The sequence below is a fragment of the Populus alba genome, chromosome 3, assembly GCF_005239225.2.
Source record: "Populus alba chromosome 3, ASM523922v2, whole genome shotgun sequence".
Taxonomy (NCBI): domain Eukaryota; kingdom Viridiplantae; phylum Streptophyta; class Magnoliopsida; order Malpighiales; family Salicaceae; genus Populus; species Populus alba.
This window is the reverse complement of record NC_133286.1, coordinates 5,643,276-5,667,379: the sequence shown is the minus strand read 5'-3', so window position 1 is coordinate 5,667,379 and position 24,104 is coordinate 5,643,276. Positions and strand designations below refer to the sequence as shown.

At 32.5% G+C, this 24,104-nt stretch overlaps 1 protein-coding gene across 7 annotated transcripts; it reads left to right on the top strand.

Annotated features, from left to right (window-relative positions):
• Positions 1–16,887: 16,887 nt before the first annotated feature.
• LOC118030994 (protein FLX-like 3) lies at positions 16,888–23,717 on the top strand. Of its 7 annotated transcripts, none has more exons than XM_073408194.1 (5): positions 16,888–17,543; positions 17,617–17,784; positions 18,190–18,273; positions 18,384–18,542; positions 22,278–22,431. In XM_073408194.1, the coding sequence occupies exons 1-4, from the start codon at positions 17,038–17,040 to the stop codon at positions 18,514–18,516; spliced, it is 891 nt and encodes a 296-aa protein (XP_073264295.1). In that variant the 5' UTR covers positions 16,888–17,037; the 3' UTR covers positions 18,517–18,542; positions 22,278–22,431. The 7 variants fall into 7 exon arrangements, 5 of the variants coding, with proteins under 5 accessions (XP_073264295.1, XP_073264294.1, XP_034891164.1 ...); XR_004684427.2 differs by having other exon boundaries at positions 16,895–17,543; positions 17,617–17,771; positions 18,190–18,269; XM_073408193.1 differs by lacking the exon at positions 22,278–22,431 and having other exon boundaries at positions 16,889–17,543; positions 18,384–18,679.
• The last annotated feature ends 387 nt before the right edge of the window (positions 23,718–24,104 follow it).

Genomic DNA, 24,104 nt, shown 5'->3' with positions numbered 1-24,104 from the left:
AAATCAACACTTTAGAATGCGAGAATAAAGAATAGGTTCAAGAGATAAAGGTCAAAATAAAGGATGAGATGCTGTCTAATTTGTATGTTCACACTATCAATGAAATTCTTTCAAAAGCCTTTATAAAGAAGCTGGTTGATAGGGAAGTGTACCTAAATTAGAAAATGGAACTTGTTCATGTGGTGTTCAAAAAGTAATTGTTTTTATTTGACCATGCTTGCTAAGATGTTTTGTCTTGTTGTGATGTACTTTGTTACTTTGTTTTACCTTTTCTAATCTTGTTGGTAATCTGACTCATGATGCCATAAGATTCTCTTTGTCAATGAGCCTTTTATTTTAATAAAATCATGCATTTCATATGTTTAAAATGTGTCTTGTTTTCTTTTATCTTTCCATGCAAATACACACTTACATAAGTGCACCTTAGACTTTCAGGAATTTCAAAAGTGAATCTTCTACCAATTTACAAACTCACTACATTAAAAATAATTTGTTAAACTTTGATAACCTTAATTACTATGGGTGATGAAAAATAGGAAGAGGAAGACCTAAAAGAGTTTACCATGTTGGTTGAAAAATCTAAGAAATCTTGGAAACCTACCAAGAAAGAAATAGAAGTAATAAATTTAGGTATAGGATAAGATAAGAAATAATTAAAGATTGGTACTCTTATTAGGACTGAGGAAAGGGATGGTTTAGTCTTCTTATTGCAAGAGTATATGGGACATCTTTGATTGGAATTATGTAGACATGTTTGGATTGGATACTAACATCGTGGTGCATTGGACCCTTAATGGAAGAAAGTAAGCCAGACAAATAAAAGCTAAGATAAATGTTCTTGGATATGTTACTCAAAGTAAAGACGAAAATCTAGAAATAGTGGGATGCAAGATTCTTAGACGTACTCAATTATCCTTATAAGTGGCAATATAGTTATAGTTACCAAGAAATATGGCAAGACCATGGTATGTATGGATTATATAAATGCCTTAGTTGTCAATGTTATGAAAAGTGACACATACTCATTTATGAATGGGTTTTTAAGGTACAATCATATTAGAATGGCTGAACAAAAAGGGAAAAAAAAACCTATCACACCTTGGCAAACCTTCTGTTACAAGTTAGTGCCATTTAGATTAAAAAAATTCTAAGACCACTTATCAAAGGGCAATGGTCACTTTGTTCCATGATATGATGCATCGAGAAGTGGAGATATATGTGGATGACATGCTTGCCAAATTAAAAAAGGAAGAAGATCATGTGCAAGTATTTAGGAAGTTGTTTGAGAGGTTACAAAAGTTTCAATTAAGGTTGAATCCTGCAAAGTGTTCATTTAGGGTAAAAATGAGAAAATTGTTGGGCTTCATAGTGAGTAGTCAGTGAATAAAAGTTGACCTAGATAAGATAAAAGAAATTTAGGAAATGCCAATGCTTAAAACAAAGAAAGAAGTAAGAATTTTTCTTAGGCGTTTGAATTACAGTGACTTGCGAGCTAATATTTGGATTATTTAGAAAGAAAAATCATGAGGTGTGGGATAGTGATTGCCAAGAAGCTTTTGACCAAATTAAGAGGTATATACAGAACCCGCATCTGATAACCCCTCTATACTAGGAAGACTTCTAATTTTATACTTGATGGTGATAGAAACATTTATGGGATGCGTGTTAGGCTCGTATAATGAACTGAGAAGGAAAGAACAAGCCATCAGCTATTTTAGCAAAAAATTTAATGATTGTGAATCCTGGTACACTATCATAAAAAGGCTATGTTGTGCTTTGGTTTGGAGTGCAAAAAGGCTTAGGTAGTACATTTTGTGCTACACAACCTAGTGATATCAAAATTTTATTCGCTCAAATACATATATGAAAAACCCTACTTATCAAGCTAGATAGCAAGATGACAAGTGTTATTAGTGGAATACTATATCATCTACGTGATAAGAAAGGCCATAAAGAGAAGTGCAATTGCTAACTATTTAGCATTTAATGTTGTGGAAGATTATGTGCTACTGGATTTTGATCTTCATGATAAGGATGTATTATTAATTGAGGATGACGATGAATTGAATGACTGATGGACCATGCATTTTCATGGAGCAGTGCATGTATTAGGGAATGGGGCTAGAGTGGTGATGACTTCCCTAAAAAAGAAGCAATTATATGTTTTGGTAAAGTTGTAGTTTGAATGCATCAATAACATTGCCAAATATAAAGTGTTTTTTTAGCCCTATCTCTTTCATGTAGTTCCTTTGTATAAACCTTTTAAACATCAATGCATGAGATTAAGTAATTAGAGGAGAATCATTGCAAAGAAGAAGAAGAAGAAAACACTAACTTGAAGTGTGAAAATACATAAGTGAATAAAGAGATATTTTGGATCTAATATGAAAAAAACAAAGAGAAGGGGACTAGATTCAAAAGACATAAATAAGTCAAGGATGAAAACAAAAGAAGAAGAAGAAGAAGAAGAAGAAGAAGAAGAAGAAGAAGAAGAAGAAGAAGAAAGAACATGTTAGCCTTTAAAGAAGAGAAGGAACTGACAGAAGGAGGCAAATAAAGGGGAATAAGAAGAGTACCCCACTCTTCAACACTTTCTCTCAAGAACAAACACATGAGAGAAAACAATAAGGTTGAGTGAAGATTTGGACACCAAAAGACTAAAAAAAGTGAGGGACGGGGGAAAGAAGAGCTGGCAACAATAAGAGGGAAATAGGAAGAGAAGTTGAAACATTAAGGGAGAAAAGGGTTTCAAGGAGCAGATGACATAACTAGGACAAATATACAACCTTCCTAGAGCAATTTCAAATGTTTTGGGTAAGTTATATGTAGAAAATAATAGCCTTTAGATTAAGTTCTTGAGGAATTTCTGGCTATGTTTAAAGTGGGGATGGAAAGTGAAAGAGAAATGGAAAAAGGCTTGATGATGTCCTTAACTAAATTAAAGAAATAAGAGACTAAGAAAAGGCTTACAAGCCTTCGAACAAACATGAATAGGATGAGGGGAATACATTCTTGAATACTAGTTATGCATGCATATTGAAATAACAATTTAGAAAATCCTATAAGAAGTTATGATGTGCTGAAAAATTTAGACTCATGAACAAACCCTTATTACATATACTTTCATGAAGCCTAACTTTGAATAAATTATATTTCCATGTGTGATTGATGATGTGAAATGAATCTTATAGGTATTAATGGTTAACGAAAGAAAAGAAATGCATGAAAATGATGGTCTAAGTGCTGGACATTCAAACTAAAAATTTGGGTTGTGTTGTTAGCTAGTATGTGACTAGAAACTGACCTAATAAAGGTATAATATGGAATATTATCCTTCATAAAAGTTGTATAATTAGGTGTTAAAGTTTAAATGGAACTAGAATCACTTAAATTGGAGTTGTAGAACTCTAGATATTAGTAAAAAACTTAAGATAGGTCAAATTAGAAATTTTTGGACACCATATACATTGGACATTGAATAGAGATTTTGGACTTATATCTGGGGGGAAATTGAGATAAATTTCTGCATAAATGATGTGCACCATTTTTTTAATTATCATAGGAGATAAGCCTTGTACTATTTGGTGTTGTGGAACTCTAGATATGTATAAAACTCTAGACGAATGTTAGGTTATGCATTACAGGGCAAACCCTTATATAATTTGCATTTCGACAATTTGAGTGTATAAATTATAGAACTAGGTTAACCCTCTTCATCCTAAATGTGTAATCTTGTCTTATCTTACTAAAAAAAAAAAAAAACCCAAAGAGAACCGAGTTTTACAACTCTAATGAGGGGAGAAACACTAAGTAGTATTTTAATGCATTTACCATGTATTGTTTGAATATAATGAGTTTAAGATGAAATTAATATAGTTGATTCTTATATAAAGAATGAGTATGTAAACTTGTGAAAACATATGCTAATGGGAAAATATTTATATGGTGCAAGAGGAACGCCGGGCACAGGGTCTTCCATCAGAGGAGCTCACATGATCGGAGAAGCCAGTAAGTGAAATCTCGCTTCAAATGAACTAAATTAAATTTTAAAACTATGAATTCTTGAAGATTTGAAAGGTTATGAATGATATATGAATATAATATGGGTTTATGAGGAATTCGATTTGGGTTGCTTTCGCAATGAGTGAAAACCAACAGTTCTGGGCATGCGAAAACCATTTGATTTGGATTACTTTCACAATGAGCAAAAGCCAAGTTGGACTTGTTTTCAAAAATATGGAAACCATTAGATTTGGGTTACTTCGCAATGAGTGAAAGCTAATGTTGGACTTGGTTATAGGAATTCTAAAACCATTGGATTTGGGTTGGTTTCGCAATGAGAAAAGGCCAATGTTGGATTTGTTTCTGACGATATGAAAACCATTGGAATTGAAACTTGCTTTCGCATCAAATGAAAGCCAATTTCAAAATTAAACTTCAGAATTGTGAGAATATTAAAAATTGAATTGCTTTCGTTATGGATAAGAGCCAATGTTGGAATTGTTTCTGAGGTCAAGGAAAAATGATGGATTTGATTTGCTTTCAAAATAGGTAAAAGTGAATGTAGGTATTGTTTTCATAGTGTTGGAGAATGATGAATTTTGAGTTGTCTTCGATTTAAAATTATGAATTTGTATCTTATGACTAAAAAATTATGCTTTAGTGTATTTAGACATGTTACGTAGTTGTCATAAAAGGATGTGTCTATTATTCATGAGGAAATTCTATAATATATGATAAGATAATGGGTACTCTTAATTTTGATATCCATAGAAGATAAAACTATTATTATAATATGAAAATCTTGCTTGATTAAATCTTATTGCATGACCTTCACATATCTATAGACCAAATAACTAGAAGACAGAAGGGCTCCAAGACTTCAAGAATCTTTTGTTGTGCATGTAATAGATCTTGTAATTTGAATCATTAACTCTCTTTTGCAATAATTTTATTCACTTGAATGCTCCACGTAATGAAGTCCTTAGATGTATGTCTTATATAGGATGATAACTAAGTACTTTCAAAACAATTTCTATGCATGTTCTCTTTTTAAAACTAAATTGCTCTACTTATAATTATATATACCTATATATGTATGCCTTAGGATAATCATATATGATTGTTTAATAATTATTCCTTTAATCTAATGTATGTTTTCAAGTTATACTGCGAAGAATGTGTGTGACCTAAATACTGAAAGATGAATGGACTGTGCAATGTTGAAAATATTTTTGAGTAAAGAAATTGAAATAAATAACCTATGTGGTTATAGAAGCCTTGAAAGATAGGTAGTTGTTGATAACTCGATATGCTTAACTATAAGGGAAACTCTATTAAGATTTTGGTAGAAATTTCGTTAACCACAAAATGAATTTAGAAAAAAAAAAATACCATGCTATTTTTTATGTCGATTATTAAGTATGTTATGTTGTCTTGTTAACTTAGATGTTACACTTTGCAACTATTTCCTTCTAAGTGTACCTTAGAGCCTTCTTCTTTGAGCCCTCTCCTTCCAGATAATATGTAATTGAGCCATGTCTCTTTCACATGGTATCTTTAGCACTATTTCCTTCTAAATACGCATTTAAGCCCTCACGTTCCAAATAGTACGCCTTTTATCCCTATCTTTTTTATATAGTGCTTTTGGAATTGTTTACTTATGAGTGCACCTTTAATCCCTTACTTTTTAAATAGCATGCCTTTGAGCCTTATCGTTTCTCTCTCTAGTACGCCTTTGAGCTCTCATCATCCTGATAGCGTGCCTTTGAGCACTATATGCTTTACATAGTGCTTTTGGCATTATTTTCTTCTGAATGCACCTTTAATCCCTCGCCTTTTAGATAGCGTGCCTTTAAGCCCTATCTTTTCTCTCCTAGGTGTGCTTTTGAGCCCTCACCATCCAGATAGCGCTCATTTAAGCCTTATCTCTTTTAAGTAGTGTTTTTGTAACTGTTTTCTTATAAATGCACCTTTGAGCCCTATCTCTTTTCAATAGTGTTTTTGGAACTATTTTTTAATGAGTATACCTTTGAGTCATCACCTTTTAGATAACACACCTTTGAGCCCTATCTCTTTTCTCCTAAAGATGCCATTGAGCCCTCACCATCTAGATAGAGCATATTTCTTCTAATGGGCTTTTAACCCCTCGTTTCTAATATTTTTATTAGATTTTTCATTCTTACAGCCCATCATTTTGAAAAGGATTAACCACTTCTTGATTTGGTAAATCCATGTCTTTTTTTTTTCCTTACAAGCTTACTAACTCAAGCTCTTACAATCTTCTTGTCATATGCATTGTGAATATGAGGCAACTTTCATAACCTAATTTTTCATTTCCTCTAAAATCATTGTTTTCCTTTTAAAAAAATAGAAATGAAAAGATAGAAAAGCAACAACTTGATTGGAAAAGATAGGCTGAAGAGGAATTTAAGTGTAAAATTAAAAGCTCAATTACACCCTTGAAGGACATGAATGTGAGGAAAAATACAGATTCAAAGTTAACCTTGAGTGAATATAAGTTGAATTTGCATAAAAATTAAGTCTTAAGACTTATTTGGACTTTTAATAGGTTAATTTAATTCAATCATAGGCCCAATTAAATATCTAATTAATTTTAAGAATTAATTTAGGCTGATTTAAAAGAATTAATTATATGCAATGACTTAATTAGACTTTTAATAGGTCAAATTAATTTTATTAAGGAATTAATTGGTAAAAGAAATTAAATTTGGAAGCCTAATTTGGACTTAATTAAGAAGATTACAATTTTAGAGGACCAGATTTAATTTTTACAAACTCGAATGGATGAAATCAGTGTTAAAATTACAAGAAATCAGAGTTTGAGGGTCAACTAAAAGTTAAATTAAAGAAATTCAAGACCGAAGACCTTTTTACAAAAAGCATGTGAGTTCGGGGAACAAATTCAGCCAAAATAAGGGTGAAATTAAAGAAATTAGAAGTTTAGAGAATAATTGAGTATGAAATTGAAAATATTCAAGACTAAGGACCAATTCAAAAAACATGCTAAAATCAGAAGGGTCTTTTCAAAATCTTGCAAGGGAAAAATTGAATTAATTCTTGAAATCAGAATTCAATTAAGGATCTAATTGAACAAATTCAAAGATTAAAAGTTACAATCAAAAGAGGGATTTTTCTCTTTTTTCTTTGCCAAAAAAAAAAGAGTTTTGGGATATGTTATTTTTGTTAGAGCATAAGTTTATATATGTAAACACCCAAAATATATATATAGAGAATTTATGACTCCACCATCATTGCTGATTTTTGAATCGATAGCGGCGCAGTTTTTGTTGTCGATTTCCTAAATCTGCAGGGACGCAATTTTTCGCTGCTAATTTCTGAATTGTCTTAAGGAGCCAAGAGGGAAGGGTAAAACCGGTTTTGGATAGACCAAAACAAGGATAAGAACACATCTAAACCAACCCTAAACACCCCACCTTATTTAATGGGGAGTATAAATACGAGGAGAGAGAAGGTGACTCTTCCTCTTCCTAAAGTTGTCTACTATAGCTACACATCCAACTGCATATTGTTCTTCCCTACCTCTTTCCCAATAGAAACCTAAACCAAACCAGTAGAGAGTGCTTTATGAACGTGTGAGGGAGAGATGAGACCTTGAGAGAAGATTGCATAGCTGCCTAGAGGGAAAGGAAAAGAATATTGTCAAACCTTCCTCAAACTTGGTTAGAGTCGAAAGGTATGGGTCATGAAACTCCCTTCCTCAAACTTGGTTAGATTCGAAAGGTATGGGTCATAAACTTAGTGAAAGTTTATATGTTGGGGTTGTTACAGCATGTGTGGTGTGTGTTCATGCCAAAATGTGGATGTGCGCCAAATGTTTGTTGATGAGCAATTTTGACTGTCATGGAGGCAGAACTGGGTTCTTCTTCCTTAGAGAACTTGTAGCCTTATGTCTTATCTTTCCAACAAGACCAATCTCGTTTGAAATGGAGTTCTATAACTCTAGATATAGTTAAAAATTTGAGGAGAGGTCAGACAATAATGATTCAAAAACAAGACAGTAACAATTCAAATGTTTGTTGATGAGCAATTTTGACTCTCTTAGAGGCTGAACTAGGTTCTCTTTCCTTTAGAGAGCTTTTAGCCTTGTGTCTTAGCTTTCCAACGAGACCAATCTTGCTTGAAACGGAGTTCTATGACTCTAGATATAGTTAAACACTAAGGAGAAGTTGGATAGTAATAGTTCAATGTCTAGATAATGACAGTTTGAGATTTAAACAGAAACAGTTCAAATATAAAGAAATGAATGATAATTATGGTTGGACAAAGAATGACAATATTAATGGGTGAAATGAGAAAAACATAAAATATTAAGAAATGACTGAAATAAAGACTTATAGATTGTTGATATGGTTATTATAAAATATATCCTTGAGTGAGGAAAATTTATGAAATAAACCTGTGATTTGCAGGAGGGGCCACAAACGCGGTGCAACAACAATATCAGGGGAGCACGAGTAGAGCTTCTATTGCAAGTAGGTGAATCACACCTATACTTTCTAGTTAAATTCCATGATTTAATATATTACCAATGTGAAATGTGAATTACTGAATGTATGTGTATTCAAGGCAAAAGATTGTTGTGTGAATTGCCAAGTGATGAAATTATCGCTGACAAAGGAAATATGAGAAGTGTGATTTGAGGCATGAACTAGCATATATTTAGTGTATGTTAGGATCCCGGGTAAGGGATCGCCACGTTTGGACTAACATACATTTAGTGTATGTTAGGATCCCGGATAAGGGGATCAAGCATGTATTGACTAACATATATTTAGTGTGTGCTAGGATCCTAGGTAAGGGGATCACCATGTATTAGCTAGTATATATTTAGTGTATTTTAAGATCTCAGGTAAAGGGATCACCTTGCATCGACTCCTACGGGGTGGTGGTGGTGATGATACCTGTGAAATTGGTATCGATAATGTGTTAAGCAGAAATAATCATGTTTGATCTTATAAAGTCTGGAATGGAGGTTAATAGTGGAAGAGGAAAATATTATTGATAGTTGAACAAGGAATAGATTCCAATGAAAACTAGAAGGGAGAAGTGAACAAAATATGAATGCATATTACCCTTTTTAAATTGTTAGATATTTGAGTTATTATATTTATTGTGATATTCATATTTCAATAATATGTATTTTTATTTTAGGATCATCGCATGCATGATAGGAGTAGATCCTAGCATATGTTCCCTTCTTGTAATCTAGGTTCTAGGGAGTATACGTATTTTGCAAACATGAAAATATTTGTATAACATAATTTGTATAATTAATGTTTAAACTTGATTAAAAGAACTTAACTCTGTAGTTCATGTAACCATATTTCATGTCTGTGTATTTATATTTTTATCCATCCATAATGATATTTTGTTATATAATATATATAATAAATATTGTGGTTCATAGGTATTATAATATTTGTGGGATTGAAACCAAGGATGATTGGGTCGGGATTAAGTTAGGAGATGCGAGTTATTAGAAGTGTAAACAGGTTGCACATCAATAATTTGGGAACCTTCCGATATAGGGGGGACTCCATCGAAATTTTAGTAGATTTTAATATGAATATATATATATATATATATATATATATATATATATATAATATATATATATATATAAACAAACAAAGTATTAATTACTCTGTTTTTGGTTGACATGAGATTGTTATTTTTATCCTAGAACGAGGGATGTTACAACATACATGATTTATCTTGAAAATTGTTTAAGCTTTAAAATACTATCATCTAACTCACAACACAATGTGAAAAGATAACTAGTTAGCTTCAAAACGAGCTTTCTCAATACAATAAGGCTCAATCAATTGAAGGCTAATGTTGATCTAAATTTAATGATGGAATGCTGAATTTTACTCTAAAATATGTGAGTTTATTTCTTCCTGCATATAAATTAAAATAAATAAATAAATACTATATAAAATAGAAATATTGAAGATAAATTAGCATAAAATTAAAAGTAAGAGTATTTAAAAATCATATAAAATCAAGCACATCAATAGTTTTTCTTTTATTCTCAAAACATATTTGGATGTTTGCAATATTTCTTCTTAAACTCATGTTCTTTTCTACAAGGTGGTGCTTCTTAGAATAAATATCCCTTTTTGAAGGTTCACAGTCTATCATTCTATTTCTCATTTGATAAAGATAGTTATCACTTTATCATATGTTAATTTCTAAGTAAAAACTAATTAGAAACATGTGTAGAGTGTAAGAGGTATAACTACGACGCTTTGGAATTTTATTGATTCTCATATTATCAGATTTTTTCTAGTCATAAACATGATACAATTTGAGTTGAAAAGAATAAAGACAATTTATTAAAATAGGATTGAAACACTCTTAAAGATAAAACATACAACTCTAAGATGTAGAATAATAAGTTAACTTCATCACTCTAGGAACCCACCTGAGAGATAACAAACCATTTTTTTAAAAAAAAAAAACTTCAAAAAGTACTATAATTCATGAACTTAACTTCTTAGAGTACAATATGAAAATAGACATAAATAAGCTTGGAACATCCCTCCAAAAATATGAAAAGCCATAACAAAAACACATTAATTCAATCTTGACCAACTTTAATGTTTGGGAAACCTTCAAACATAGAAAACCCAAATAGAATAAAAAAAAAAATTGAATAGAGACACTTAGAAAACTCAAGTAAACTTAAATATAACTTTAAACTAATCAGATTTAGCCAATTTAACCACAAGATGCAATCAGGTCTATATCCACCTCTTGGATTGAAAACTCTTCCATTGCGAGTTGAATACCCAAAGCTTTTTAGGCTAGATTTAAGCTTGATCCATCATTATCATTCTCTTCTAATTGAAAAAGACTCACCCTTAAGTCTAGTGGCTCATCATCAATATAAAGAGATAAATCAGACACATTAAAATTTGTTAAAACTCTATTGTCACTTGACAACTCAATCTTGTAAGCATTATAACCATTTTGTTTTTTGTCAGACTTTTAAAAGGCCATTAGCAAGTGTTTGAAGTTTAGGAAACTTTCTAGTTAGAAACCCTTGTCTTCTCAAATGGATTTAAACTTCATAACATGGTTTGAACATGACATACTCTTTGTGCTTATCGACCTGCTTTTTGTATTTTTTTAGTTTTCATCTTAATCTAATTTCTTGACTTAGTCATGAAGTTATTTAAGTTGTTTGGCATATTTTAAAGTATCTATAGTCAAATTGTTTTTAATTAAATAAAGAGATAGGTTTATAGGATTGATTAGATTCCTATAAACAACTTCAAATGGATTCTGGCTTATTGTTTGACAAGGAGACTGATTGTATACAAACTTAACATAAGAAAATAATGAATCCCACTTCTGGGTATTTTTCTTAACAAAAAACCAAAGGTGTAGTTCACCACTTTAGTTTGCCCATCTATTTAAGGATGATGGGAAGTACTAAATTTTAGCTTGGTTTCTAACTTTCCCAAAATATTCTTTCAAATATAACTCAAAAACTTGATATCATGATAAAAAATAATGGTTTTGGAATTTCATGGAGTCAAATAATTTCCTAAAAGAACAAGTCAGCAACATAAGTAGCATTGAATGTTTTATTGGAAGGGATGAAATGTGCAATTTTTAAAAATGTATCCACCATTACAAAAATAAAATCCCTTATTTTCAAAGTTTGAGGTAGTCCAAGAATAAAATACATGCTCACATCTTTCTATAGTACAATTAGAATTACCAAAAGAGCATACAATCCAGTATTACCACCATATTTCTTTGTTTTGTGGCAAGTTCTACACATGTTCATGATTCGATTAACATCACAAATTATTTTAGGCCAATAAAAGTGTTCTTATATAAGTTATTGTGTTTTCTCCATTCTAAAATGTTCAATAAGGTCACCACTAGGTGCCTTAAAAATTATAACTTCCTATATAGAACTTTGTGGTACACAAAGTGTTTTTCTTTTTTATAGAAAGTTATTTTGCAAGAAATGTTGATTCTTTACTCCACTTAAACAAGCTTTCCAAATAGAGCCTTAATCTAGATAATCTTTATAAAATTCTTTGATCATTTCATAGCTTGCATTGCATTTACAAGAGCATATATTTGACTTAGAGCATTTATTACTTGGTTTAATTTTTCAAATTTATGTTTCAATATAATTGAAAGGGTTGAAGAAAATCTATCCATCTTGTTGAGCTTTTATTGGCTACTTAAATAATTGAGTGCTTTATAATCTAAATAAAGCATGAATTTGTTAGGAAGCAAGTAATGAGTCCAATGGTAAAGTGCTCGGATGATGGCATAAAACTTTTTGTCATAGGTGGACTATTTCCTAATTATCATAACATTTAGCTTTTCTTTTTTATAGAAAGTTATTTTGCAAGAAATGCTGATTCTTTACCCCACTTAAACAAGCTTTCCAAATAAAGCCATAATCTAGATCATCTTCATAAAATTCTTTGATCATTTCAAAGCTTGCATTGCATTTACAAGAGCATATATTTGACTTAGAGCATTTATTACTTGGTTTAATTTTTCAAATTTATGTTTCAATATAATTGAAAGGGTTGAAGAAACTTTATCCATCTTGTTGAGCTTTTATTGGCTACTTAAATAATTGAGTGCTTCGTAATCTGAATAAAGCATGAATTTGTTAGGTAGCAAGTAATGAGTCCAATGGTGAAGTGCTCGGATGATGGCATAAAACTTTGTGTCATAGGTGGACTATTTCTTCTTTGTAGCATTTAGCTTTTTACTAAAATAACATATCATCCTCTTTTCTTTACTTAGAACATCCCTAATTCCCACTCTAGAAGTATCATAATTAACTTCAAAGATTGTTTTAAAATTTAGAAGAACTAGGATGAGAGCTTTGATCATTTTAGTTTTGATAAGATCAAAACTAGCTTGAGCAACATCATTCTACTTAAAAACTCGTCCTTTTAAACACTCGATTATAGGAGCAATTAATGTGCTAAAGTTTTTGATAAACTATTTATAGAATGAAACCAAGCCATGAAAGCTTCAGATATCAAAAATGGTTTTTAAAGTTGGCTAGCTCAAGATTGCCTCCACCTTGCATAAGTCAACTTTGATTCATGTGTTAAAAATAATATAGCCAAGGAAAACAATGTTGTCAAAAAAGAAAATGACACTTCTTAAGGTTGACAAAGAAGTGATGCTCCTTAAAGTGTAAAAAACCTATTTCAAATGATCCTTATGCTTTTTATTAAACCTATTGTACATAAAAATGTAATTGAAATTTACCACAACAAATTTCCCTGAAAAGGCTAAAAAAAATACATGTGTCATCAGTCTTATAAATATACTTGGATTATTTGATAAACCAAATGGAATGACTAGTCATTCATATAAACCCTTGTTGGTTTTAAAAACGATCTTTTATTTATCACCTACCCTCATTCATATATACATATATGAGGATACCCACTTTTTAGATCCATATTGGAGAAGACTTTGGCTTTATACAACTAATCATATAGATAATCAAGTCTTTATATTAAAAATCAATATTTGATTGTGATTTTGTTGATTGCTTTATTGTCCATACACATGCACTATATTCCATCTTTCTTGAGCACAAATAAGGCTGGTATAGCACAAGAGCTCATGCTCTCATAACTAGTCCCCTAGCCATCAACTTTTCCACTTGCTTTTGTAATTTAGCATGGTGAGTTGGATTCAATCTATAGACAATCTTGTTTGGTAATGAAGTTGTTGCGATGTCGCGGTCGCACAAATTAATTACCCTAGCTTCAAACATAACACACAAGATAGTATAGAGCAAGCAAGAGATTGATCCCACGAGAAAGATTTAGTTCATATTTTTATGCTATATGTTATGCAGTTTGGGTGGTTTGGATGTTATCTAGGCTAAAGCAAAAGAAAACAGAAAACTATCAAACAAAATTTAATAAAATAAAAAAATTATCAAGAGAACAAACCTTGGTCGCAAGCACACATCCACCTATAGAAATCAGAACTGATCCTTGAAATGAAACTCCAGTTTATATTTTGAATTTTTATCTTTTCTTAACATTTGTTAATTAACGGATCCGCCGTATAACTAACCCTAACCAACAAATAATCACAGTGTCCGCACTAATGATTTAATCCAATGGGAGCCTTAAGATCTAGATAAATTCATTAATCTTAACAACCAAGTTGTCTGCTTATGTTGCTTTGATCAAATGTTCTCCCTAAGATTAATAACGTAGATCCGCTACAATTATTAAACTCAGTTGCTTCACAAGTTCATATACCACAACTCCGGTTTTAATATCAAACTTAGCAATAAATTATCTACAATAATAACTTAGAGTCCGCTCTAGCAATTAAAATAAACAATCATAGGAAAAATAAGAATAGGAGAACAAACATATTCATCATATAAACTGGAAAGAAAAGGTAAAATAGATCTCACGGTTCTTGAAATCCGAAGGTTTTCGTGTCCTTGCAACCAAGAAAATGAGTTTAGCCTTGCATGTTTGTTGAACAACTAATCAAAAAGATGGAAGAATGCATGATTTAGGGTTTCTTAGAGTAGGGGGGCGTTTTTCTCCTCTTGGGTGGTTGCCCCCCTTCTCTTCTCTTATTCTTTTTATATACTAGGAAACCCTAATCTCTATTTTACAAAATAGTCCTCCCTTAAGTAGACAATTTACATTTAAGTAGTTCAATAACTATTTTCCTAAAAAAGGAGAGATAGCTTTGCATGAAATCTTCAAGCTTTGACTTAGAAGAGCTACATTGCTGAAATAAAAACTTGGATGTCTGTTTAGATGCTTCGGAACGTAATCTGGACTCGTTTCTTCACGAAACCTGTTTGTTGGCAGAATTAAGTTGTCATCTTTGAAAAATCATATCTCCCTTATATGACATCTTTTTTGCCTGAAATTTGGAGCGTTTATAGGCCTTTGAGTTAGGAATCCAAAACAATTGAGTTTGAATCAATTGGATTTCTGTAGCTCCAGATATTCAAGTTGGAATGACCGAAGGTCAACACTGGCAGATTGCGAGATTTGACTTTGAAAGCTGCGATTTCCATGCTCTTCCTTATTTTATTGTCTTTCCTTAGATGTCCAGAAAGGTATGGATGTTAGCTTTTTAATGCCACTGGAATCACTTCATTTCGACCTTTAGAGCTCATGTTCTGCACAAAACATTGACTGAATGTCAAATCTGCCAATTACCTTCAATTTACTCATTTTTGCATCTTTCATCCAAAAGTGCCTTCAAAACATAAAATAAAGAATATCAAGGCATTTTATATATAAAACATAGGCAAAACACTAGTTAAATGTAGGTGAAACTATCGAATAATATGGTTGCACCAGAAGTTCCAAGCACAAGGTCTATATGATGTTGACTTCATCTCATGAGTGGTAAACTCAAAAGAATCTCTTCATAAATAACATCTTTAAATTCTTTTAGCAATGGTTGAACAAGCTAATTATAATAATTCAAAATAGTTTCATTTTCTTTTATAACAAGTAATTTTTCTTTTCTTAAGATTATACTTTCAAATTGAGAAGTGGTTAGGAATGAATTACCTTTCCCTTTAGCTATTTGTATTGCACCATTGATTTGTATAGGAGCCGATTTGATTTAGAAGAAACTTATCATATACAACCTTCCATATTTCCTCACCTTTTTAGTCATATTTCCTTGTTTTTAAAGAATTACTTATATTTAAATTCAAATGCTAAATGCTGATGTGGTTTGACAAGTAGGGATTAATTGGTAGTGTCTTTCTTATAATCTAAGATTAAGTGATATTTAATTATATTTATAAAATAATTTTTCCCCTTTTTTATCATATTTTTTTGTAATTTCATCTTTTTATTGGTGGTTTTCTTTTTTTTTCTTTTCAATTTTAAGCAATCTTTAACAAATTTTTATGATGTTTTTTGATATAATTTTATTTAAATTTTACTTAGTTAACAAGTATGATTTCAACAATTTTTTTTAATGTTAGGAAACATTCTTTCTTTGTAGCAATACTTAAATTGTTTTCATTTTAATTTTTATTCAATCACTTTTTCTATGCGTGGCTTTTTTTTTTATTCAATAAAACATTCTTTCTCAAGAAACAATGTTATTAAATACAATGAAGTTTATAGCTCATGTTTCGAGATTAGATGTTTATATTCAAATTTATCTCATAAAATTTTAATTTAATCTTTGATTAAAATCACTTAAGTTTTACTTGGTTTTCATACAAAATTATACTATTTTTTTTTTTGAATATGTATAGCATTCCATGATATATTTTTTCTTTGATTTTATTCAATCGCTTTTATATATGTGTTTGTTCCTATTATCGTTTGATTAAATAAAAAACTTTATTCCAAGAAACAAAGTTATTAAAAACAATTGTGTACTTGATCTATGTTGGAGATTAAATATCTTGTTCTATATTTATCTCTCTATTTTTTTTTAATTTAGTCTTTAATTATTATTAACAATTTTTTCTACATTGTTTCATTGGATAAAATAATCTATTCTAGAAAAAAACAATTATTAAATATAATTTTATACATGACCTGTGTTGAAAGATTAAATATCTTGATCTATATTTATTTTTTAATTTTTTCAGTTTAGTCTTTATTATTAATGTTTTTTTTATATATATTCATTAGCACAAATAACTTTTTAATTAGATACTTACATAAGCTTTTTATTTTTTAATTGAGAATTTTTATAGATAAAAACATGTTAAAAAAGCTTATATATTTATATTTTTTTATTGAAAAATAAAATTATTCGAGATCAAATAACTAGTTTAGTATACAAATTTGGAAGTAATGAAGGTAAGCAGAAAGGATGCATTAAGTTAATTGATAAAGGATCACAAATTGAAAAACAATTAATTAATAAAGGAACACATTAAGTCGTTGATTGATCATCGCTCTCTCTCTCGGCTTGCAGGGAAGAAAAGAAAGAAACCGGAATTTTCCAGAAAACCCTAAAATGGCAGGGAGAAATCGCATCCCTCGTGAACTTTATAACGACAGGCGGGGATTCATCGTTGAACGACCATTCATTCGTGGCCATCCGATGCCACAGCCTGCTTTCTTGGAGGAGGAGCTTGAGATGCAACATGCTGAAATCCGACGCCTCTTGGGTGATAACCGTAGGCTGATCGAAGATCGTATGGGTCTGCAGCAAGAGCTTGGCGCTGCAAAGGAAGAGCTTCATCGAATGAATATTGTGATTGCTGAAATTCGTGCAGAACAAGATGTGCTTATCAAGAAGGGATTGAAGCTTGAGGCTGATCTTCGTGTGACTGAGCCTTTGAAGAATGAGACTGTACAACTCCGTGCGGAGATTCAGAAGCTGAGTAGTTCGAAGCAGGAACTGGTTGGGCAAGTCCAAACCATGAAACAAGATGTTGCGAGACTGCAAGCTGATAATCACCAGATTCCTCTTTTACGGGGTGAGATTGAGGGCTTGCACCAGGAGCTAATGCATACTAGGTTGGTTGGATTGCCTTGGTTGTTTGTGGTTGGATTGCCTATTTCTTTCTTCAATTGTGATTTTTTTTGGTAGAGCTGCAATTGAATATGAAAAGAAGGCCAACATTGAGTTGGTGGAGCAGAGACAATCAATGGAGAAGAATTTGGTTTCCATGGCACGTGAAGTTGAAAAGCTACGTGTAGAGCTTTCTAGCTCTGATAGTCGACCACCCTGGAGTGCTGCTGCTGGTATAACTGTCTTGTATGTTTGTTATTGTTTAGTTTAGCTGTTAACTGATGTGTTGAATTCTTATACTTGTTCTGTGTTTCTTTCAACTTTCCTCTCCTCATTTTGTCAATATTGGAGCTTAATGTGCCAGCTTAACAAAAGTCGAGATTAGTTTCTATTTCTGATTGTGATGGAGAGAGTCATCTACCCTCTCCTGCCAGTGCATCTATCATATAATTGACTTCCTGTCCACATGGGAGTTGAGATTGACTATATCAAGCCTTGTTGTTCAACACATCCTTATCCTGTCTTTCTTACAGATTTTTGCTCATTCTTCATCAACTTAGCTGAAATCTTTAGTACATTTTCCTTGTTTGGTTGGTGTCAGCACTATAGCTTTGCTTCTAATCTCCTCAACTTGATCTGTTTTGGTGGAAGGTGGATCATATGGGATGAAGTTCGGTATTCCAGAAGGGGCTTTCCCCCCTCCATATGGGGATGGGTATGCAGTTCATCTGGTAGGTGCGCTAGTATAATTAGGAATTAGGTTTGTGTTTTTAGTGATTACCAAGTTGAATGCTCTTTTTATTTTTTTGAAAAAAAAAAAAAAAAAAACTTCCTTTGTTGCTCAGGGTGCTGCTGACAAGGGTCCTTTCTATGGCCCTGGTCCTGCTTCATGGGAGAAGCCCCGCATGCCTCGTCGTTGAAATCCAAGAAGTGCAAAGTTGTTACTTTTGCTGCCTGTTCCTGCCAATATCTCAATAGTCGAGGAGTGTCTTTCATCTATATGTGTATGATGAACCAGTAGTCTTTTATTGATCAACTTTTCTAGCTATTCTAAAATGCTTTTTCATAGGAATTTGTTACTGTTTTATTTAATTAGTAGAAACCTTGGTTTTCCGTTACATAATATAATGGTAATTTTCAATGTTGTGACTGCCCTTTCTAGCTTTAAGTTTTGATGTAAATCATCTCTTCTGACTGAGCTGGGTGAAGGCTAGAAACAATTTTGTTTGATATTAGTTGCTAGGGAATCAATGAAGTAATGCCTGGAGGCATATAGGTAGTGGGATTACATAAGTGCAGCCAATTCTTTTGGTGGAACAAAATGTAGATTTTGAAGCTTACAGTTTTGCAATTGCAATGTGCTCAAGGTGCTATAGGTTAGCAGGTTTGCTGTTTATTATACATGACAAGACAATTTATTCCTTAGGTTCAAGGTATTTAGGGTGTGGCTTGCTGTAGAAGGATATGTTCTAAATGCATGTCATTCTGTGCAGTATGATTAGGACTAGAGATTTTGTATATCATAGGATATTCTGTACATAAGTAATTTTCTGTTGGTATATGATTGGAGATCATGCTGTTCCTTTCTGGCACATAAGGAGATAGAAAGTCCTTCTTGCAATGTATCTGCGTCAATAGTGCAATCATTCCATTGTCATAGTTTCTCTTATGAGATACGGAGCTTAATCATGCAGTATAGGAGTTGCAGAATACGATACTATTTGAGAATGAATGCTTGTTTAATAGCACCATGGTTACAACTGAGTTGTTCTGCTCTAGACATTCCTTCAGGCAACAAGTTTGGGATGTCATGAATTTGAGATGGAATTGTTCAGGTTCTCATGATTGATAGAAATCTTTCTTGAGTTATCTCTTACATGGTTTTATATGCTTCTATTCATGTTTAGTTTACAATAGAAGCTTACTGTTTGGTCCCCACAACTCCATATGAAGTGTTTAGCAATATGGATTACTGCTATAGAGTGGCTTTTGAAGATTGACTTTTGCTAATGTTGTAGGGTTGTAGCTTAGAGTATGTGTGTAGGGATTTTCTTTGATGTGCAAATTCTCGTTCTGTTTTTATACTCTATTTACTAGGCCGTGTCATTTTATTTTATTTTTGGTGTGGAGGATACACCATAGGGTCTTGGTTTTCATTTTGGTGGTTAACCTTAGGTCATAGGTGAATGCTACTGAATGGTGTAAATCCTATTGAGTGATTAGGGCAGTAAACCCGTATAACTTGCGGCCTGTTTTCTAAATTATCTTTTCAAACTATGGATTCTGTTTTTTATAGATCTACTTCTGTTTCGGCTTCTTCTACATCTGAAACTTCTGAGAATAAGAGGATTGATTGGAGCTATTTTGGAAAAACGAAAACTACTGATCTCATATTAGAGGGTTTAGATTGTCAAGTTGACACTTGACAGGTATGATGTGGTTAGCCATTCTAAAGCTTCCCATTTTGATTGGATTTGATTAGTGACCGGAGGTGGCTGTGTGGAGATAGAATTGGTGCAGCTTGTGGAAAGGTATAGTATATTTTTTGGATTCTTGGATGGACTTATTGGAATGTATGCATCCCATTTTTCAGCACTTCAAAAATGTGTGTGGAAATTGGATGGTGACATCCCAAGACTTGAATCTTGGATGGAAGTGATTGCGAATTTCCTCCCTGATCAAAATTTTCCTAGCTTTCATCCTATCTGTGGCTATGCGACATTGTTACAACCCTTATTTCAGCACACGCTCTCTATTTCTTCGTTTAATTTGTTCTGCAACACCATTTAGTCAAATATAATATGGTTGCCTCCATGGATACCAAGTCACTTCTTCATGCATCAAGATAAAGCATGGAATTCCTGAAGGAAATGGGCATGTAGTGTTACAACTTACAAGAGGCTGGCTACTATACGCGTCATAGGCAGGTATTCTGCTTCTGTTATGAGTTTCATGGATCTAAATTCTAAAGTCTTTCTTTAAAGCTAATTTTGGTGACTTCTATTCTTCCTACTTGCTGTCATTATTTATTTGTTGATACTTAATGATTAGTTTAGATCTATGTAAGAGTATGTCGTTCAAATGGGCTGTAGGTGTCCAAGTTCTCATATCTTGTTGCTGTTCATCTGTACAAGTTGAACCCTTTTCTCTTCAGTTACATCCTTGCCGAGTAATTTTTTGGCGCATAGATATGAATTTTGCAGTTGAACCAGTATAGATATGTTAAGTTGGTGTTCAAAATGCTACAAGGTGGATGACTGTCCCACTCACGTCAGAGAAATTGCAGAAGAGCAAGATAGCCTCTAAGATTTTACTTGAGCATGGCATGAGATGATATTTGGCTGGCTAAACTATTGTATTGTTGAATATATTGGAGGTTGTGATAGTTGCCTCTTGATGTTTACTTATTGAGACATTAATGAGGATTGGGTATGACTATATGTGTTTGTAGTATCAGGATAGGTTTTTGGGCTATACTAGATAGTATGCTGAAGTAGTAGAGGTGGACTAAAGAGATCTTGGGTTGATGTTGTGTCCTTTAAATCATGTCTATTTCTATAGAGCCAGGAGATAATTCTAGCAATTGAACAAGTATATAGGAACCAGCTTCTGTTGGTTTGTGTAGATGAAATGGCTGTATAGATAATAATCACAACCATTCTTTTGGTATGGCACGGCATATTTTGGTGGCCTTACTTTAATGTGAGTGTAACAAGCTGCATGTTTTATCACCCATGCCTACTCCTATCAACTTAGATGAATATCTTCTGAACTTATAACCTATTACCTGGTTACAGTTTTTGCTTTTTGATTCAAAGAAGATGCTAATCATACTCAGCTTCTTGTATAAATTGGACTATTAGCGCCTGCAATTTTAGTTTATTAGCCTCTTAACTATCTTGGTGGTCTTACTTTACGGCTTTTTATGTCTGGAACGGTGAGCTAAGGCAAAGATGTCTTTGGTTCTAAGGACATCTCAGGTTTTTCTGTCAGGTGTAAGCTCCAAAGGAGTCATCTGAACGAGAGTAGGTTCAGTGAATTAGCTTTTCTGTTCAAAGAAGATGCTAAGCGTAGTCAGCTTCTTGTATAAATTGGACTATTATTGCTTACAGTTTATAGTTTATTAGCCTTTTGTTATCTTGGAGCTTTTTATGTGATATAGGTTCTGTGAGAAGTTTACCTGAAGTAGGGTTCTGGCATAACATGAAATTTATCAGTCTTGTGAAATGGTGATTGCATTATTGTCAGGAGAGGCATTTCTGCACCTAGTTGTTGAGAATTATGTCAACAATTCAAAGAAACATCAGATTCATAGCTATGACAGTTGCTAGTTTCTTTTTTCCCTGTATCTACGGTCATTTTAGGTAAATGTAACTATTGAACATTATGAGGCACGGTGGGCGAAGGCGGAGAGTTGTTGATTCAAAGTATACCTCAAGTTTTTCTTTGTCAGGTGAAACCACCAAAGGAGTCAACTAAATGAGAGTAGGTTCAGTGAAACAGCCTTTGACATAAATTAAAGCTGCTAGTATGATTGTGGACCCAGAGATGGGTGTGAAATGTAGTTCCTAGGCTGCACAATGTATCTTTTCAGCTGTTGTCTAGTTGATAATTTATCATCAAAGCTTTTCTAAGATTAATTTTCTTGTTTACAATTTTTTTTGCATGTTGCTCTTGTATCACTTGACATTACCAAATTCGGGATAACTTTTAATTTATACTATCTTAATGTTCTGCAGATGAAAGACTGATTCTTAGTGTGACAAAGGTTAAGAAAGTTTTTGAATCTCTTTGGTACTAGTCACTTCCCTCCCATCCCATCAGGAAGTTTGAAAATGCAAACACAATCAGGGATGGTACCATGGAGACTAAAGCATCATGGTGGAGAAGAAGTCAGGTATATGTCTTCTGTGGTTGTTCTCTTTTGAGTTTTAAACGGGATAAAATTATACCTTGCTTCTAGAATGATTTAAAAATAGAAAGAGCAGTCATCTGTTTTTTTATGCAACAAAACGGACGGGTAAAATCAAAATAATGTTGTATTTTAATGTGTTTATTCCAATAATATTTTCAAAGTCACCTATATTGTAACGATGAAACCAACAAATAACTTTAATGTCAAAACTAGCTTGCTACTTCAAAAACAGATGCCCTTCCCTCCCAATATGATGTGTGCAGACAATTTTTGAGCATTGGAATGATGTAACTTGCTCATTGACATTTAGAAATTAGAATGATCTAAATTACAGTTTCTAGTTTGTACTCAACTTTTGATCAATTTAGTTATAGCTTTGCTTTCCCATTGTTTTATACATCGTAGCAGTAACTACTCACAAGCATGGGGCTGGTTTGAAGTTATGGCTTTCGCAGATACATTCTCATATTTTTGGATAAATGGATTTCCGCGTGCTTCATCTTGCACCTAATTCTGATCAGTTAGGTTCTGGCAGTATAGCTTTTTCAACGTTCAACTTATTTATGTATTATTGCAATGAGAATTTCGTTTATTTTAACCGATGAGGAACTGGTGGGCAGTAACTCTAGTGGAATGGTGTGATCATCACAGGAAATACATGACCAGGCCCTTTTTGAAATATAATCTTTCTCCTCTTTTTCGACATTATGTTATCTTGTTATCCAATATATGAAGTGAATCTCATGTTGCCTAGTATCCATTCTCAGGTGAAGGAGAGGACAAGGGAGAAGGGAATCCTCGAGGGGATTGTCCTGCTCCAACACGTTATACTATCATTGAATCTAGTCAAATACTTCATTTTCGTTCTTCTTCTCAAGTGTTGGGGAAAAGAAAGAAATTAACTCTTAACAGCTCCAGGTTGAACAGAGGCAGCCAGCAGGAATCAAAAGCAACCTCTCCAGAACCTGGCACATAATTTGGTCGAGAATAATTCCTTAATCCTGCCTTCTTGAGCAACAATTCTAGATGCTAATATTGTCCACGAAATCAAGACTTGGTATCTGTTCGCTCAAGGCCTCATGTTCCACTATCTCAGAAGTGTGAACAATACGTGAAGGATGTGTGGTAGGTTACAAAAATTGCCTTGCTTCTTCTATTTCAGATGTCAACGGCCAACTGCCAACTTTTTAGCATCCCTAACACTAACATGATGTATCAATTGCTGGCTTGACAGACATGGCATACTAGTTCATCTCTTCATCTATGTTCTCATTGTTAATTTCCCCCTTCTTTTATAGGGATACCCCCCTATTCATCATCATTCACCGGCATGCCATTGTTTATTTTAGTGTTTCGGTGGTGTTAGATACAATTTTTGTTTTTTTTTTAGGTGTTTTTCAAAAGTGTTTTTAACTTAAAAAAGTATTAAATTGATTTTTTTAATGTTTTTTTTTAATGATTTTAATGTGATAATATTTATAAAAAAAAACTGAAAAAAGTAATTTTAATGTATTATCATATGAAAAGCTATTTTAAAAAAGTAAAGTTCGAAGTCATGATGGGTTAATAATTGTACAATTATTCTTCCAAGTTTATAAATTTAATAATAATTACATGTTAAAATGTTAAGGGTAAGTAAGAGTAAGATAAA